This window comes from Salmo salar, chromosome ssa13, assembly GCF_905237065.1.
Source record: "Salmo salar chromosome ssa13, Ssal_v3.1, whole genome shotgun sequence".
NCBI lineage: Eukaryota > Metazoa > Chordata > Actinopteri > Salmoniformes > Salmonidae > Salmo > Salmo salar.
The window spans coordinates 20,409,020-20,428,592 of NC_059454.1; the positions used below are offsets into that span (position 1 = coordinate 20,409,020).

At 44.8% G+C, this 19,573-nt stretch overlaps 1 protein-coding gene across 2 annotated transcripts in view; it reads left to right on the forward strand.

Annotated features, from left to right (window-relative positions):
* Positions 1-19,573, forward strand: part of LOC106566674 (metabotropic glutamate receptor 7) — a 143,923-nt gene that overhangs the window by 113,862 nt on the left and 10,488 nt on the right. For both annotated transcript variants that reach the window (XM_045693027.1, XM_014134936.2), the window contains one exon: positions 17,280-17,542. In XM_045693027.1, the coding sequence (XP_045548983.1) occupies positions 17,280-17,542 (263 nt within the window). The remainder of the gene's footprint in view (positions 1-17,279; positions 17,543-19,573) is intronic.

The window sequence follows — 19,573 nt, forward strand, 5'->3', positions numbered from 1 at the left end:
ATGGTGTCAAGTCAAGTTTGGACATTCAAGGTTTTTTCTTTATTTTTAATATTTACTATATTGTAGAATAACAGTGAGTACATCAAAACTATGAAATAACACATATGGAATCATGTAGTAAAGTGTTAAATAAATAAACATATATTTTATATTTGAGATTATTCAAATAGGCACCATTTGCATTGATGACAACTTTGCACACTCTTGGCATTCTCTTAACCAGCTTCATGAGATAGTCACCTGGAATGCATTTCAATTAACAGTTGTGCATTGTTAAAAGTTAATTTGGGGAATATCTTTCCTGCTTACTGCGTTTGAGCCAATCAGTTGTGTTGTGACAAGGTAGGGGTGGTATACAGAAGATAGCCCTAGTTGGTAAAAGACTAAGTCCATATTATGGCAAGAACAGCTCAAATAAGCAAAGATAAATGACAGTCCATCTTTACTTTAAGACATGAAGGTCAGTCAATGCGGAACATTTCAAGAACTTTTAACGTTTCTTCAAGTGCAGTCGCAAAAACCATAAAGTGCTATGATGAAACTGGCTCTCATGAGGACCGCCACAGGAAAGGAAGACCGAACAGAGCTTTTACCTCTGCTTAAGAAGATAAGTTCATTAGAGTTAACTGCACCTCAGATAGCAGCCCAAATATATGCTTCACAGAGTTCAAGTAACAGACACATCTCAACATCAACTTTTCAGAGGAGACTGCATGAATCAGGCCTTCATGGTTGAATTGCTGCAAAGAAACCACTACTAAAGGACACCAATAAGAAGAAGAGACTTGCTTGGGTCAAGAAACACGAGCAATGGACATTAGACCGGTGGAAATCTGTCCTTTGGTCTGATGAGTCACAAATTTGAGATTTTTGCATCCAACCGGCATGTCTTTGTGAGACGCAAAGTAGGTGAACGGATGATCTCCGCATGTAGGGTTCCCACCATGAACCATGAACCATGGAGGAGGAGGTGTGATGGTGTGGGGGTGCTTTGCTGGTGACACTGTCTGTGATTTATATAGAATTCAAGGCACACTTAACCAGCATGGCTATCACAGCATTCTGCAGCGATACGCCATCCCATCTGGTTTGCACTTAGTGGGAATATCATTTATTTTTCAACAGGACAATGACCCAAAACACACCTCCAGGCTGTGTAAAGGCTATTTGACCAAGAAGGAGAGTGATGGAGTGTGGCATCAGATGACCTGGCCTCCACAATCCCCTGAACTCAACCCAATTGAGATGTTTTGTCACGCCTGCTCCCACTCTCCCTCCCTGATGCTCGAGGGCGCCAGGTTGCCCTGCATTACGCACTCCTGCCAACATCATTACGCACACCTACTTCCCTCGTCACGTGCATCAGCGATTTATTGCAGTCACCTAGACTCAATTACTGTGTTATTACCTCCCCTATATCTGTCTGTTCCCCAGCTCTGCTCCCCGCTTCTACATTGATTGTCGTATGTCTCTGTTTTACCCGGTTCTGACGCTGTTCCTGTCCTGTTCCATGTCTGTGTAAATTAAATGTTCACTCTCCATACCTGCTTCTCATCTCCAGCATCGGTTCTTACAGGTTTGGGATGAGTTGGACCGCAGAGTGAAGGAAAAGCAGCCAAGCGCTCAGCATATCAGGGAACTCCTTCAAGACTGTTGGAAAAGTATTCCTCGTGAAGCTGGTTGAGAGAATGCCAATAGTGTGCAAAGCTGTCATCAATGCAAAGGGTGGCTACTTTGAATAATCTAAAATATATTTTGATTTGATTAACACTTTTTTTGGTTACTACATGATTCCACATGTATTATTTCATAGTTTTGATGCCTTCACTATTATTCTACAATGTAGAAAATATAAAAAATATAGAAAAACCCTTGAGTAGAATGAGTATGTAATGGTTTTCTTAGAGAAGTGAAGGAGTCAGGCGCAGGACACAGGGATAAAGGTAAACAAATGTGTTTACTAAAAATATCAATCAATCTTCTCATAGAAAAATACATAGTTTGGAGAAACACCTCCAACTACACAAAACAGACAAACAATCACCGATAAGACAGACAGGAAATGCAGAGGTTAAATAATGAACATGATTAGCGAAATGAAAAACAGGTGTACACAATAAAGACAAAACCAAACGAACAGTGAAACATCGATCGGTAACAACTAGTAAGCCGGTGACGTCGACCGCCGAACGCCGCCCGAACAAGGAGAGGGGCCGACTTCGGCGGGAGTCGTGACAGTACCCCCCTCCTGACGCGCGGCTCCAGCAGCGCGCCGACACCGGCCTCGGGGACGACCCGGAGGACGGGGAGCAGGGCGATCCGGACGGAAGCGGTGAAAATCCTGGATGTCTTCCGCCTTACCCAGCTTCGCGCCTCCGGGCCATACCCCTCCCACTCCACGAGGTACTGAAGGCCCCTCGCCCGACGTCTGGAGTCCATAATGGCTCGTACGGTATATGCCGGGGCCCCCTCGATGTCCAGAGGGGGCGGAGGAACCTCCCGTACCTCAGACTGCTGGAGCGGACCAGTCACCACCGGCCTGAGGAGAGACACATGGAACGAGGGGTTAATATGATAATCATGTGGAAGTTGTAACCTATAACAAACCTCGTTCAATCTCCTCAGGACTTTAAATGGCCCCACAAACCGCGGACCCAGCTTCCGGCATTGCAGGTGAAGGGGCAGGTTTCGGGTCGAGAGCCAGACCCGATCCCCCGGTGCATAAACCGGGGCCTCACTGCGGTGGCTGTCGGCACTCGCCTTTTGCCGCCTGATGGCTCGTTGAAGACGTACATGGGCAGCGTTCCATGTCTCCTCCGAGTGCCGAAACCATTCATCCACCGCATGAGCCTCGATCTGGCTCTGATGCCATGGTGCCAGGACCGGATGATTCCCTAGCACACACTGAAAAGGGGTAAGGTTAGTGGAAGAGTGGCGTAGGGAATTTTGGGCCATCTCCGCCCAAGGGATAAATGATGCCCACTCTCCCGGCCAGTCCTGGCAATAGGACCGCAGAAACCTACCCACCTCTTGGTTGACTCTTTCCACCTGCTCGTTACTCTCGGGGTGGAACCCTGAGGTAAGGCTGACCGAGACCCCAGGCGTTCCATAAACGCCCTCCAGACTCTAGACGTAAATTGGGGACCCCGATCAGAGACTATATCCTCAGGCACCCCGTAGTGCCGGAATACATGGGTGAATAGGGTCTCCGCAGTCTGTAGAGCCGTAGGGAGACCGGGCAAAGGAAGGAGACGGCAAGACTTAGAAAACCGATCCACAACGACCAGGATCGTGGTGTTACCCCGTGACGGGGGAAGATCCGTCACGAAATCCACCGATAGGTGTGACCACGGTCGTTGCGGAACGGGAAGGGGTTGTAATTTCCCTCTGGGCAGATGTCTAGGTGCCTTGCACTGTGCGCATACCGAACAGGAGGAGACATAAACCCTCACGTCCTTGGCTAACGTGGGCCACCAGTACTTCCCCGTTAGGCAGCGCACCGTCCGACCTATACCAGGATGACCAGAGGAGGGTGATGTGTGGGCCCAACAGATCAAACGATCGCGAACATCAAACGGCACGTACACGCGCCCAACGGGACACTGGGAGGGAGTGGGTCCTGCACGTGGCGCCCGTTCGATGTCCGCGTCCACCTCCCATACTACCGGTGCCACCAGGCATGAGGCTGGAATTATGGGAGTGGGCTCTGTGGACCGCTCCTCTGTATCATACAGCCGGGACAGTGCATCTGCCTTGACGTTCTGGGAACCTGGTTTATAGGAAAGAGTGAAAGAAAAGCGTGTGAAAAACGTAGCCCACCTAGCCTGGCGAGGGTTCAGTCTCCTCGCTGCCCGAATATACTCCAGATTTCGGTGGTCAGTCCAAATGAGGAAAGGGTGTCTAGCCCCCTCAAGCCAATGTCTCCACACTTTCAGAGCCCCGACAACAGCTAACAACTCCCTATCCCCCACGTCATAGTTTCGCTCCGCCGGGCTGAGCTTCTTCGAAAAGAAAGCACAGGGGCGGAGTTTTGGTGGTTTACCCTAGCGCTGAGATAGCACAGCCCCTATTCCAGCCTCGGATGCATCCACCTCAACTATGAACGCTAAGGAGGGATCAGGATGCGCCAGCACTGGAGCCGTGGTAAACAGAGCCTTCAGGTTACCAAAAGCTCTGTCCGCCTCAGCCGACCACCGCAATCGCACCGGTCCCCCCTTCAGTAAGGAGGTAATGGGAGCCGCCACCTGGCCAAAGCCCCGGATAAACCTCCGGTAGTAGTTGGCAAACCCTAAAAACCGCTGCACCTCCTTTACCGTGGTTGGAGTCGGCCAATTACGCACGGCTGAAATGCGGTCAGTCTCCATCTCCACCCCTGACGCGGACAAACAGTACCCAAGGAAGGAGACGGACTGTTGAAAGAACAGACATTTTTCCGCCTTGACGTAAAGGTCATGCTTTAACAGTCGACCAAGCACCGTACGCACAAGGGACACAAGCTCAGCGCGGGTGGTGGAGTATATGAGAATATCATCTATATACACCACTACACCAAGCCCGTGCAGGTCCCTGAAGATCTCATCCACAAATAATTGGAAGACAGATGGAGCATTCATTAACCCATACGGCATGACGAGGTACTCATAGTGCCCAGAAGTAGTGCTAAATGCCGTCTTCCACTCATCCCCTCCACTGATACGCACCAGGTTGTACGTGCTCCTGAGGTCCAATTTTGTGAAGAAGCGCACCCCGAGCAATGACTCTGTCATACTGGCGATCAGAGGCAGCGGGTAACTGTATTTAACAGTAATCTGGTTCAAATCTCGATAGTCAATGCACGGGCATAAACCTCAATCCTTCTTCTTCACAAAAAAGAAGCTTGAGGAGACAGGTGAAATGGAGGGCCGAATGTATCCCTGTCCCAGAGATTCAGCGACATATGTTTCCATAGCCGCCGTCTCCTCCTGTGACAGAGGATACACGTGACTCCTGGGAAGTGCAGCACCCTCCAGGAGATTTATCGCACAATCCCCCGGTCGATGGGGTGGTAATTGAGTCGCCTTCCATTTACAGAAGGCGATTGCCAAATCGGCATAATCGGGAGGAATGTGCATGGTGGAAACCTGCTTTGGACTTTCCACCGTAGTGGCACCTAAGGAAACACCTAAACACCTCCCTGAACACTGACAGGACCATCCCTTGAGAACCCTCTGTTGCCACGAAATAATAGGATCATGAGAAGCCAACCAGGGAAGCCCCAACACAACGGGAAACGCAGGAGCGTCAATCAGAAAGAGACTAATACTCTCTTCATGACTCCCCTGCGTTACCATAGCAATGGGAACTGTGACCTCCCTAATCAGCCCCGACCCCAAAGGACGACTATCTAGGGCATGTATAGGGAAGGGAACATCAACGGGAACAATAGGAATCCCTAATCTATTGGCCATGGACCGATCAATAAAGTTCCCAGCTGCGCCTGAATCTACTAGCGCCTTATGCTGGGAATGCGGGGAAAACCCCGGAAATCTTATAGATAACCACATGTGAGCAACAGGGGGGGTCTGGGTGAGTCGTGTGCCTACTCACCTGAGATGAACCACCAGTGTTCCGCCTACCACCTCGACTACCTGGAAAACCTCCTCAGCACCGACCAGCAGTGTGTCCTCTGCGGTCACCTCTGGTTTCCCCTCCGGTCTCCCTAGTACCAGCCCCGCCCAACTCCATCGGTGTTGGGTCTAAGGGACTGGAGGATGGAACCAACGGACCCCGATCCGGACGTCCGCGGGAGGCCAGCAGGTTATCCAGCTGGATTGATAAGTCCACCAGCTGGTCCAGGTGGAGGGTGGTGTCCCTGCAGGCTAGCTCCCTACGAACGTCCTCTCGCAAACCACACCTATAGTGATCGATCAGGGCCCGCTCATTCCATCCCGCAACAGCCGCCAGAGTTCTAAAATCCAGTGCAAACTCCCGAGCGCTCCTCATCTCCTGCCTTAAATGTAACAAGCGCTCTCCCACCGCTCTTCCTTCTGGTGGATGATCAAATACTGCCTGAAAGCGGCGGGAGAAGTCCTCGTAGTTATCCCGAGTCGGGTCTTCCACCTCCCAGATGGCGTTGGCCCACTCCAGGGCTTTACCAGTCAAACAGGAGATGAGGGCGCTCAGTCTCTCGCGTCCCGAGGGCGGCGGCTGGACAGCCGCCAGGTAGAGCTCCAGCTGGAGTAGGAACCCCTGACACCCGGCAGCTGCTCCGTCATACGCTCCCGGGAGCGAGAGCCGAATCCCACCGGATATAGACGGTGGTTGGGTATGATCCAGAGGTGCGCCGGGCGGTGGTGTGGCTGGGTCGACGGGACATCCTTTACTCTCCACTCTCTCCATGGTCAGCAGCACGCAATCCATGGCAGTCATAAGATTCTGGATCATACTCGCCTGCTGCTGAACGCGCTCCTCTATATGAATAGGAGGGCTGGCTGCTCCTGCTGACTCCATTGTGTGGTCGGTGATTCTGTAATGGTTTTCTTAGAGAAGTGGAGGAGTCAGGCGCAGGACACAGGGATAAAGGTAAACAAATGTGTTTACTAAAAATATCAATAAATCTTCTCATAGAAAAATACATAGTTTGGAGAAACACCTCCAACTACACAAAACAGACAAACAATCACCGACAAGACAGACAGGAAATGCAGAGGTTAAATAATGAACACGATTAGCGAAATGAAAAACAGGTGTACACAATAAAGACAAAACCAAACGAACAGTGAAACATCGATCGGTAGCAACTAGTAAGCCGGTGACGTCGACCGCCGAACGCCGCCCGAACAAGGAGAGGGGCCGACTTCGGCGGGAGTCGTGACAGAGTAGGTGTGACCAAAGTTTTGACTGGTACTGTATGTAAATAATATTGGTCTATCTGCAAAACCTGCAACATTCATCTGTATGCAGATGACACTGTTATGTATGCTATTGCCCCTAAGGCTGACCAGGCTATGTTGGCGCTGTAATCAGATTTTGTCGCCTTGCAGAAACTCTTTGTTGATTTCAAATGTGTACTTAATGCAGAAAAAAATAAAATGGATGCTGTTTTCTGATACTCATAGAAGTATTTCAGATGTCTTATACCAGTGGTCACCAACCGGTCAATCTTCAAGACATTCTTTGTCAATCACCAAACATCTCTGTAGAAAAGCCAACAATAAAGGCTTGCACTTTTGTAACTACGTTTTTTGTTGCGCTGTTGGCGTTCGCTGCAATTGATTCAGAAGCCCACTGGGTAGGTAAAGTGTTCCCATGTTGAACCATTTCATTTGTGTGAAAAGACAAACTACCCAGCCAGAGAGAGACTGTCAAAAAAATACAGCAAAGAGCTGCTGTTTTTATGAGTGGGTTTATGTCTAAGTTTGAATTCAGCACTGTCAACACTGTTACAAAAACATAAAATGTTCCTCTCCCTACTTCAACCTCGCTCTACAGCTGCAATGAATGAGTAGCCAAGTGTATCGATAGCCCTGCATTTTTATTTGTATTAGCAGCTCGTAGTGTCTATTTTAGTATCGAAGAATATTTCACTTTCTCTGGTCATAGGAAGAACATTCATTTGTGCATGAGGCAGATGCGGTGCGACTCGAGTTTCGCCATCAGGTGGAAGACAGTTTCCCTTCTCTTTGATCAGTCTTAGCAGAGGAAAGGAAGGAGAGAGCAGGGACCATGACAGGCGGACCCTCTGCTGCTCTGTCCCTCCCTCCCCTGAGACTAATGCCATGTTCAAAACAACTGGGAACTTGGAAATATCTAACTTTCGACTTCAGTGCGTTCAAGACAACTGGGAACTTTGAAAAAAATGAGATCCGACTGTGGAAAAGTAGTTTCGATCAGTCATCCAACACGGAATTCCAAGTTGGAAATTCTAGCACCTTTCTATAACTCTGACTTTCCAACATGAAGATCACTTATGTCATGATTTTACCTCGTTTTTTTCCCCCGTGCCCCCAGTTGTCTTGAAAGCACTATGACCGTCAGATGCAGGTAACATCAGTCCAGTAAAATAAAAAAAGCTAATTATTTACAAATTATTTAAATGTATGCTCAGCTGTGCCTCGCAAGTGCTACACCAACTGATATATTTTGTTATCAAAATGTTGTTATCAGAGTTTTCAAATATAATATGATCTCAGAAGAAGAATATTGTCAGGCCAAGCATAGCTATGTTGTGATAATGTATTAGGCCTACTTAAATCTGAGCGGTAGATCTTGGCTTGCTTTTTTACCGCGAAAGTGATCTTGACTCAGAAAATGTTGGTGACCACTGGGTTACACATTTATGCATTGGATGGTTCTTTCATTGAGCAGGTTCCCGCCTATAAATATTTGTAAGTCGCTCTGGATAAGAGCGTCTGCTAAATGACTTAAATGTAATGTAAATGTAAAATATCTGGGCTTTTGGATTGACAATAATCTGATGTTTAAAAAACATACGGATGAGCTAGTTAATTAGCTGAGGTTTAAAGTAGGCTTATTTTATATAACTACATTTCCTGACAGTTCTTGACTAAGAGTAGTCACTGCTGCATTCCGATAAATGGAGTCACCATAAACCTTTGGATGCCGTCTACCACGTTAGTTTTATCACAGGTGACAGTTTTAATATGCATCACTGCATCCTGTATCAGAATGTTGGCAGGTCCTCATTAAAATCCTGTAGATTACTCCATTATTCCCTTTCTGTTTACAAAGTTCTACTACACAAGCGTCCGACCTACCTCACTTTAAAAATATGAGACACCAAACCCGTTCACAGGGATGGTTAACTCTCGGGTTTCCACTAGTATGTACCGATCTAAATAAATCCCCCCATTTTTGGAATAGCCTACAAACTCCCTACATCTTGACTTTCTGGTGCCTCTAGGGCAGTTTGGGACTTTAATGTTGAGTGAATTTCATAACAATTTCAACTGTTTGGAATGAATGTAAACAATTTTATTTGTGGGGTTTGAAGCTGTAGTGTTGATTCTGTAATTTGTAGTTTATCTTAATTTTTGGATCATTTTGAGTGTTATATTGTTGTCCTCAGTACACCATTGTAAATGAGACCCTGGTCTCAATGTCCCCTGAATAAATCAAAGTTAAATGCAAATAAATAACCAGCTTCCAAATGCAATTTGTTTAATGTTCCACTGCCATTCACTCAGTAGGAATGGGGAATGATCAAACCGAACGTAACTGTTGGAATGGAACTACATGTAAGGGATTGTGAGAAATTCTGTAATAAGCATGTGTGTTATTCAAGCAAACCTGCAAATAACATTGGTCAATTAATTGTTGCCATATTGTCTTTTTTTTTAACCAAAATGTCTAACATTCTGGAGTGATCAGGTATCAGTGTACAGGTTTACCTATTTCATTTGAATGTCTCAAGTTAGAATCTTTGAGTAATCTCTAACTCTATATCATTCATTACATTTTGACCGAGTGAAAACCACCTTTGTAAAGGACTCCTGACACCAAACAAACTTTCCCCTAAAACCATATAAACTTCCACAAGGGTTAACCTCACTCAGAAAAGGAAACTTGTGTTAAATCAAACTTCTTTACCTCAACACGTCTTAACAAGCACTTCAAGTCTTGTAAAATGGCACTTGCGCATATGTGAACTTCTTAAAGTCAGGGCTAGCTGCCAAGTTAGATTACGTGGTTAAGGCAAGAAGCGTTGAAGCATATCCTCCAACTTTAAGGGGGCAGAAAAACAACATAATCTGCAATACGGTTGTCTTTTAGCAAATAACTTCATTTGACAAGAATTAGACTTGGCTTTTTTTTTTGTCAAGGTGCTTTGCCTTCCTGAATTGATACTGTACTTTGGATGCTTACTGTCTCTGCCTGAGTTTGCATATCTAGAACCTTGAACAGCATTCAATGCACACCAACATTTTACAATCAACAGAAGGAGAACTGTGGGAAGCAGGGGCATTACATTAAGCTCTAGCCTTATTATAGTGGTTAGAGATTGAAAATATGTTCTTAAAGGAGGGATATCTTTTTAACAAGATAGTACCAGGCCAAGAGGGAAACCTAAAAGGATGCATTAAGCTGAGCACACGACGATAACAACTATATTGTAAGTAGCCTAAAGTGCATGGGTGGCAAGTTAGTGGTTAGAGTGTTAGTCCAGTAACCGAAACGGTTGCTGGTTCGAACACCTTAGCCGAGAAGATGAAAAATCTGTTGATGTACTCTTGAGCAAGGCACTTAACCCTAATTTGTTCCAGGGGTGCCATATTACTATTGCTGACCCTGTAAAACAACATATTTCACTGCACCTATCCGGTGTGTGACATTCTTATTTTGTTGTTGTTGCAAGTCAGTATATCCAAGTGCTACAGCACTTCACAATCATATAAATAGACATACCCGTTGAGTATACTACAGTTTTTGGCGTGTTAAACAAACAGCTATATTCCAATCACATAATCACAGGTTTTATGGCAGTCTAGATCTTCTGACTGAATTGTTTATTTTTTTTACACTTACAGCCGAACAAGGGTGATGTTCGATCACCTCCTGTAATATCCCAAAACGTCATCTCTGTACCATTGTCATTAGCCCATGCATTTACAGCATGCGAAAGACAGCCAGTCAGACAGTCTATGATAGGCCCATTCATGAGCAGAGAGGAAGGGTCCCCAGAGCAGTAGCATACACTTCCTCCTGATCTGACTGAAAAAGTAGGCTACCCCAAAACAACAAGAGACTTGCAGGTAGATGAGAGGACAATGCAAATCCCCCAGCTCCATTATTGAAGGTGTTTTCCAACAGGGCAGGAGAGCATCCTAATTGTAACTCTACTGAATGGTGTCTTTATCTCTGTATGCATTTATGATCCCCAGTTTATACCAGACTAAATTGCCTGTGCTGTACATCCCGTGGGTATAATTATCTAAAAACCTTCCCCAGATTTTTGTCTGTGCAGAAAGAAGGCTGTTGACGGTTTGCTTCCCTGTTATCTGTATGTTGGCGTTTGACGATGCTTGTCATTGAGATGTTAAAATTCAGACTCAGTTGTCTGATTCCTGATGATTATCTTAATAAATCATTACTGCAGCTATAAATAGAGAGTTGCCAAGCAGTTGGGAAATTGACTTCATGTATTTATTTATGTTAAAGCAATAGGAATTCATTATACATGCTCTGTGACAAGCTTAGCATTCTTGTGGTGTGTGAGAGGGATGCGAATTTGGCTCAAGCTCCCACTGAAGCACTCTAAAGAACCATGTCTGTGTAACAGGAGCTTGGGCAGCTAACTACCAATAACGGTGTGTGTTAGTGTATTTGTATGCGCATGTGCATACGTGTGTGTGTGTGTGCGTGTATGCCTCTTACACGTCTTGTGGGCTACTGTAGAGAAATCAGGTCTCTTACATAGTCAATGAATCTCTGATAGGGTCAGCAATGCAGTAGATAGTCTCATTACAAGCTTATTTTAGCAGTGTTTTAATAGCTCGCACCAAACTCTGTGTGGTGATGGTGATGGTGTTGCTATGGATACCAGACATGGAAACATAGCTAGCGATGGAGATCCTCTGGTGATGAGCAATTATAATGCATGGAACACTGCAGGATTTGATCAATGCCCCCTATACCCAATCAAATTGACAGCAACGCAATCGGGAAAATATGTGCAACAATTCCATTGTGTTCTGTTTCTAATGGTGTGGAACAGAAGGCGTTGATACCGTATGAGCACCATGATATTCATACGGTTACTAATGCATGGTGAGACATCTCTCGCTCTGATGTTGCTCCGCAGAGAAAGAGAGAGAGAGAAAAAAGGAAAGAAAGAGAGTGGAGAGAGAGAGATGATGTTGATAATGTTGGAATTTGAATGAGTTGCCGAGATCAGACGAAAAAGCCATGACTGGCATGTAAATGTCTCTGTGTAGAATGTGTGCAAGGCGTTACCATGGCTGGTGCCATTTGCTGAGGAAAACACTATGCAAATGGTGACATTTCCTCTCATACAGATTCAGTCAGTTTTACTGCCATACAGATATTTACTACTGTATCTCCCTCACTACAGGGTGTCAGAAAATAAGTGGCATTTCGATATTTTAAGTACCATAGCTCAGTTTTAAGTAGATTTTTCATGGACTGCTCTTCAAACACAGATATGCGCCCTCTTACGTGTTTCAGCCTAATCTAAGACTCTTGAAGGAAACAAGTGCCTCTTGCGGGTATGTGAACTACATAGCTGCTTGAACGATGATTGCCTTCTAAGAATACGGTTACGTAATTCAGAACAAACTCAAATTATAGCCTGATTAAAGGTTATGCAAGCTCAGAGTGTTTGAAAATTCAAGTATGAATGGTGTTATGGTGTCCGTCTTGTTGAGCTTAATCGTAATCTTCTTAAATGTACAGTTAAATACCTCAGTCAGGCCGAGGACAGTCCAATGACTAATCTAAAGGTGCTGAGAGTTCAGAGAGATAAAGAGTCATATTTGCTAATTCACTTTTTCTAGGTCAAGGTTCACCAAGGAGTGAGATGAGACAAGTCATAACGCCATTTAACATCCACATGTGTGATGCTACAGCATCCATTTTGCGCCAGAAAGCTCAATATACATCAGCTATTGCAGTGGAGAGGCGATGAGTGAGTCATGCCATACTGAAGACACTGCTAGTTACTGCTGATACATGCAGTACACTGTGGAGAGTAGGCAAGTGTCTAATATACAGTGAGCTCCAAAAGTTTTTGGACAGTGACACATTTTATGTTGTTTTGGCTTTGTACTCCAGCACTTTGGATTTGAAATAATACAATGTCTTGATTAAGGATAGTCCTTAATGAATCATGAATAATGATAAGTGAGAAAGTTACAGACGCACAAATATCATACCTCCAAGACATTCTAACTAACCTCTCCCTATTACTATACCAGGGGAGGTTGGCATGTCTTGGGGAGTATGATATTTGGGCATTTGTAACTTTTATTCAGGACTATCCTTAATCATGATAGCATCCACATTAATGTAGAAGGGTTTAGAAACATATTCTATTCTTATTTACAATAAAGTACCAAAAATAAAAACTCCAAAATGAGACAATACTTTATTTACCGTTCATTTTTACTGGGCACAAAATAATCTGAAACACTACCAAAACAAACAGCAAATGCATCCAAACAAGTCTGCAGAGTCACAAGCTTGATGTAATCATTGCGTGCTAGAAATATGGGACTAAACACTAAACTTTTGACTACTTTATTTATACGAATCTTTAGGGGTGTAAATCATTTTTACTGGATGGCAGGAAGCTTGGCCCCAGTGATGTACTTGGCCATTCGCACTACCCTCTGTAGTGCCTTGCAGTCGGAGGCCGAGCAGTTGCCATAGCAGGCAGTGATGCAACCAGTCAGGATGCTCTCGATGGTGGAACTGTAGAACCTTTTGAGAACCTGAGGACCCATGCCACATCTTTTCAGTCTCCTGAAGGGGAATACGTTTTGTCGTACCCTCTTCACGACTGTCATGGTGTGCTTGGACCATGTTAGTTTGTTGGTGATGTGGACACCAAGGAACTTGAAGCTCTCAACCTGCTCCACTGCAGCCCCGTCGATGAGAATGGGGGCGTGCTCGGTCCTCTTTTTCCTGTAGTCCACAATCATCTCCTTTGTCTTGATCACGTTGAGGGAGAGGTTGTTGTCCTGGCACCACACGGCCAGGTCTCTGACCTCCTCCCTATAGGCTGTCGTGTCTTTGGGGTACCATTTAAACTGAAGACATGTTTATCAATTAACTCCCTGTAATTATTATCACGCGATTAAACTGATTAATCGTTTAATTGTAATTAACTAGGAGATTGGGCACCAAGGAAAATATTCAGATTACAAAGTTATAATTTTCCTAATATAACTTTCCTATATTATAACATTATATATTATATTCTATTATAATATAGGCCGATTATCTTCTGGTTTAAATGGTGTATTTTACCTCGCGTCCAGTCTCATTCCAAACGTCGTAAATTGTTGTATCTGCACGAACCCAGTCTTTACTAAGAGTCATCCATACATCAATTGTCTTAAAATCATTTATTTACTAAACTAATTAATTCACAGAAAGTATACAAACAGTAATTATCGTCACAAAGAATTGGTAGAGTAATGTGCCCTAGTGGCTAACAGGCATGGCTGGTGTCTTGTAGAACAGTGGGTCATAAAATGTTCAGCTGAGGAGGTACACAGAGTTCATTAATATTAACAATTGACAATTGAACGCTCACTCATTCGGGAACAATTGCAATCAATATATATTTACGCTCAGTGTGTCGTCGGGATCCTTGTTGAAGCGTTGTTCGGTTGGAGAGTTCTCTCTCTCTCTCTCTCTCTCGGTTAGAATGGAACTTTCAAAGCGACATTCATTAATGTCGTCATAGAATGGATGTTTCGTTGGTCTTTGCGTTCAATGATATAATTTACTTAGCTGCAGACTAATAATTAATATCAAAGACTTGTTCTTATTCTGTCGGTATCAATAGTCTAAAAGTTAACCACGTGGTATAGTTCCCTTTCAGTAGAGTACTTGGATGGTCAAACCTATTGGCCAACTCGCAATGGAGTGGAGGCCGGGTCTGAAGAAAGTAGATCAGGCTATGGTTTTATAGTGAACATGTCACATGACACCTGGTCCTGTCTGTGTCCCTGGGGGCGTGCCGATGACTGAGTTAAGCTTGGTACAGAAATATAATTCTATCACATTAACATCAGTACATAGCATCTCAATGTATTACAAATAGCTTTATCCTTATTAATACATTCTATACAACCATGTGGATGCAAGTCTCAAGGCTGAGGCAATTATATAAACCGTTTTATGGTAATATGGCTATATTGTCTCTTCTGAGTATCACATAATTGTACCAAGCGGACCAGTTCGTAGCTGGATTCTTCACCAATCTTCCATACCTTCTCCAGAACACAAATGTCATTCGGTTCCCCAATTCTGTGAGTTGGAAGAATTTCCTGTGTCTCTCTATGGGACCCCTCTGTGTCTCAACTGGGCCATGTGGTTGTAAGATTCTCCTCTGGAATTTTACAACCCTTTCACGCAGGGCCTGGGTGGGGGGAGGTAGGTTGGGGGATGGTGCAAGGGGGGAGGGGGTCAACTGTCCTCCCTGTACTCAAAGAGGCCAACGTCATGACAAGGCTGTCTCGATGTTGTCGGTGATCAGGCCTACCACTGTTGTGTCATCAGCAAATTTAATGATGGTGTTGGAGTCGTGCCTGGCCATGCAGTCATGAGTGAACAGGGAGTACAGTGTGGTGGCTAATTTCCGCATTACCAAATGAGGAGTTACAAACACACCAGTCCGAGTTAAACTACATCTTTAATACTTAAGATACTTTTTCAAAAGTACTTGACCTTCAATAATGCACTCTCTCGAATGAACCATTGAACAAGGTGATTACCCAATGGCTACAGGGATCTTTTATAGCAACGATACACCCCCTTCAACGTACATTGACAAACCACAGATACTTAGTAACAGTTCACAAAGGTTAAGTTTTGTATGACAGATATCAATAAAACACATCAGACAGTAACTGCTATGTCAACAGGATTAATGGTATAGCCCAGTATCTGGTCTCCTTAGAACCGTCCCTCCCTGGTACGGTATTGAACAGAACTATTTCATCCAATGGCATATATCAATTGTCAACTCTAGATACTCCCATCTCAAGCAAACCCCCTCTTGACCCCACTCCTGGACAGGCTCACAGGGGGGATTGAGCCTCTAGGCCATATATTATCACAGGATAAGTGTGAGATCTAAGAGAGGACATACAAGGGTCCATTTACTGCCATAATCCTCCCCACAATAAAGAAAAGGAGGGAGTGACTTGCTCACAGACATTGTGGAGACAAGTCATTGGTTCCCCATTAATCACGCCATCCCTTCACATGGTTTAAGAAATAGGTAAAGACACATTCCCATGACGACAAGTCTGACCTCTCCCCTCTCTGGGCCCCAAGTGTCTGAGCCCCAGCTAAGGTAGACGTGCAACTGAAAAGACACCAGAGTCCAATGGACACTTTCTAATGACAAGTACCTCAAATAAGCATATTATACTAATAAAACATCTTAATTATCTATGTTACCCAACTAATTCTGATTCGTCCACGACAACAGGAGGGGGCTGAGCACGCACCCCTGAGGGGCCCCTGTGTTGAGGATCATTGTGGTGAATGTGTTGTTACCTACCCTTACCACCTGGGGGCGGCCCTTAGGAAGTCCAAGATCCAGTTGCAGAGAGAGGTGTTTAGTCTTTAGATTATTGTTTAGATTTTAGATTATTTGTGTATTTGTATTGTATTTGAGAGACATTCTACTGCCCTGTTGGAGCTAGTAACATAAGACATTCTACTACACTGCTGGAGCTAGTAACGTAAACATTTCACTGCACTGTTGGAGCTAGTAACATAAGATATTCTACTGCACTGTTGGAGCTAGTAACATAAGACATTCTACTGTACTGTTGGAGCTGGTAACATAAGACATTCTACTGCACTGTTGGAGCTAGTAACATAAGACATTCTACTGCACTGTTGGAGCTGGTAACATAAGCATTTCACTGCACCTGCAAATCTGTGTACGCGACCAATAAACTTTGATTTGATATGAATAAATGCTATGGGAGTATGAGTGGTTAGATTGATATTTTCCCCCACAACATCAGAATGCACACATCCAGACCACTCATGGAGCAATGCATGATAAATGAATTTGTTGCTCTTTTTGCTTTACAGTAGGCAAGGCCAATTTCTCTCAGTGATTACATTGAAATCCATCAAGACCACCTACAAGATCTCTGGGGTATGACCATGATAGGTTCTGCTCTTCCCTCTCTTCCTCAGCCTTACATCAAGCCCAACCTGTAGATAGGGGTAAGTGCTGTGAGAGCTCTTCTCTTCCCAGTAGTGTAGCCAGACCACCCTATAGCCAATAAGTCTAGCAGAGTCTAACAGCTATGGAAGTGGGTGATCAGTGTTATAACAGTACAGTACAATGGTGTGGCTCTTTTCTCTGTCCATTTCCCTCCACAGGCATAGACCTGACCACCTGTAGATAAGTGCTTGATAAGGGCTATGGGGCGGTTTTACTATATGAGAGTACATTCTAATTAATGTGGCTTCTCTCTCTCTCTCTCTCTCTCTCTCTCTCTCTCTCTCTCTCTCTCTCTCTCTCTCTCTCTCTTCGTCCATCCTCTTTCTCCCTTCCTCCACAGCTGTACATCCAGACAACCACCCTCACCATCTCTATGAACCTCAGTGCGTCTGTAGCTCTGGGGATGCTCTACATGCCCAAGGTGTACGTCATCATCTTCCACCCAGAGCTCAATGTCCAGAAGAGGAAGAGGAGCTTCAAGGCCATGGTCACCGCCGCCACCATGTCCTCCCGCATCTCTGTGAAGCCCAGCGAGAGGCCCAATGGAGAGGCCAAGACCGAATTGTGTGAAAACCCACCCACCGCAGCCCACCGACCCCATGAGTGAGTCACACAACATGGCCATTAATGTATTCTGTAACTACTATGTAGTATCTGTGGTAGTAGAAGTAGCAGCACAGACTGTTTCAAATTAGTTTTTTATATTCCTAGTTACTGTGTACTGTACATGTAACTCCATGGTATCTGTTACATCCCATGACACATACTGAGAGCAGTGAGAACCCTGCTTACCATGAGTCAGTCACGCAGCATAGTCCGCTGTGCCTAGAATGAGATAACGAGGTATTAGACAGAGATGACTTAATCAAAGACATCAGGAAGTGCACATGGGAGCCAGCCATTCAGTCCTATTCATTGGCTCTGCCGTTCTGGCTCCCGGTGTAAACTGACTTCCTGAAGAAGACTGACATTTATGACATCGCTGTCTAATCCTTCCCCATCTCATTCCAGTCGTGTATTGTGTCAGTGGTACACTTCACATTCCAGTCATATGACCGGGGTGGTATAGTATAGGTCCATTGGTCTTGGTGGGTCATCTCTAATTGCTTAATTAATAGCTATCTAGTTAAATGCATAAATTAGCCTTAGATTAGCAGAGACCAAGACCAATATGGGTGGCTTTGTCTGTTGTGTAGCTGGTAGCTAAGAGCACAGGAGGTCTGTGTTGAAGACTGGTAATGAGGAAGGATAATCTGTGACACCGACTGTGTGTCGTTGACACCACACTGCACTACTGTTTGTGTGGTGCAGTGGGTCTGATGGTTTTCCTAATGAGAACATCATTAGGTTGAAGATCTTAGATTAGTCATCCATACAGCATCCTTCCAGATCCTTGATATCCTTTGTCTGCACATATGGACTGCCCTCATCAATTCAAACCACAGGTTTTCAATTGGGTACAAGTCCAGAGACTGAGATGGCCATTGCAAAATGTTGATTTTGTCGTCAATTAGCATTTTTTTGGTGGATTTTGATGTGTGCTTTGGGTTATTGTCTTACTGGAAGATCCACTTGTGGCTAAGTTTCAGTCTCGAGGCGGAGGTAACCAGGTTTTTGGTAAAAATGTCCTGGTACTGGGTGAAGTTTCTGATGCCATTGACCTTAACTAGGGCCCAAGGACCAGTGGAAGAAAAATATGCCCATAACATCAAAGATCCACCTCCATGTTTTACAGTAGGTATGGGGTTATTTTCTGCATATGCATCCTTCTTTCGACGCCAATACCACCAGTGGTGTGCGTGTCCAAAGAGCACTATTTTCATGTCATCTTACCATAGCACTGGTTCCAATCCAAGTGCCAATGCCGTTTAGCAAACTCCAGGCATTTACATTTGTTGGATGATAAAAAAAATAGAGCTACCCTGTACCAGGACATTTTTGCCAAAAACCTGGTTACCTCTGCCAGGAGGCTGAAACTTGGCCGCAAGTGGATCTTCCAGTAAGACAATAACCCGAAGCACACATTTGAGATGGCGCCGGAGAAGAAGGCAGATGTTTTACCTGCCCCCAACCGATTGTGTTTTTCTTACTTATTTTGTACATTATGTTGCCGCTGCCGTGTCTTATGACCGAAAATAACTTCTGGACATCAGGACTGCGATTACTCACCACGGACTGGCAGAATCCTTTTTTTTCCTTTAACGAGTCTGACGAGGCCGTCTTCAACGATATACTGCTTTCTCGGGAACTGGCCCAGATCCCCGTGATTTGCATGAAGAGAAGGCAGAGAAAAAGGGTCCGGAGGGCGGGCTGCCTTCTGAGAATTTGTAGGCAATCGAATAAACCCCCTCTTCCTTCCATTCTGCAAGCAAACGTGCTATCTTTGTACAATAAAATAGATGAACGACACAGAAGATTAAACTACCAACGGGACATTCAAACTGCAATAACTTATGTTTCACAGAGACGTGGCTGAATGATGACGCTATCAACATGCAGCTGGCTGGTTATACACTGCACCGGCAGGATAGAACAGTGGTGTCTGGTAAGACAAGGGGCGGCGGACTATGTATTTTTGTAAATAACAGCTGGTCCATGATATCTAAGGAGGTCTCGAGCTATTGCTCGCCTGAG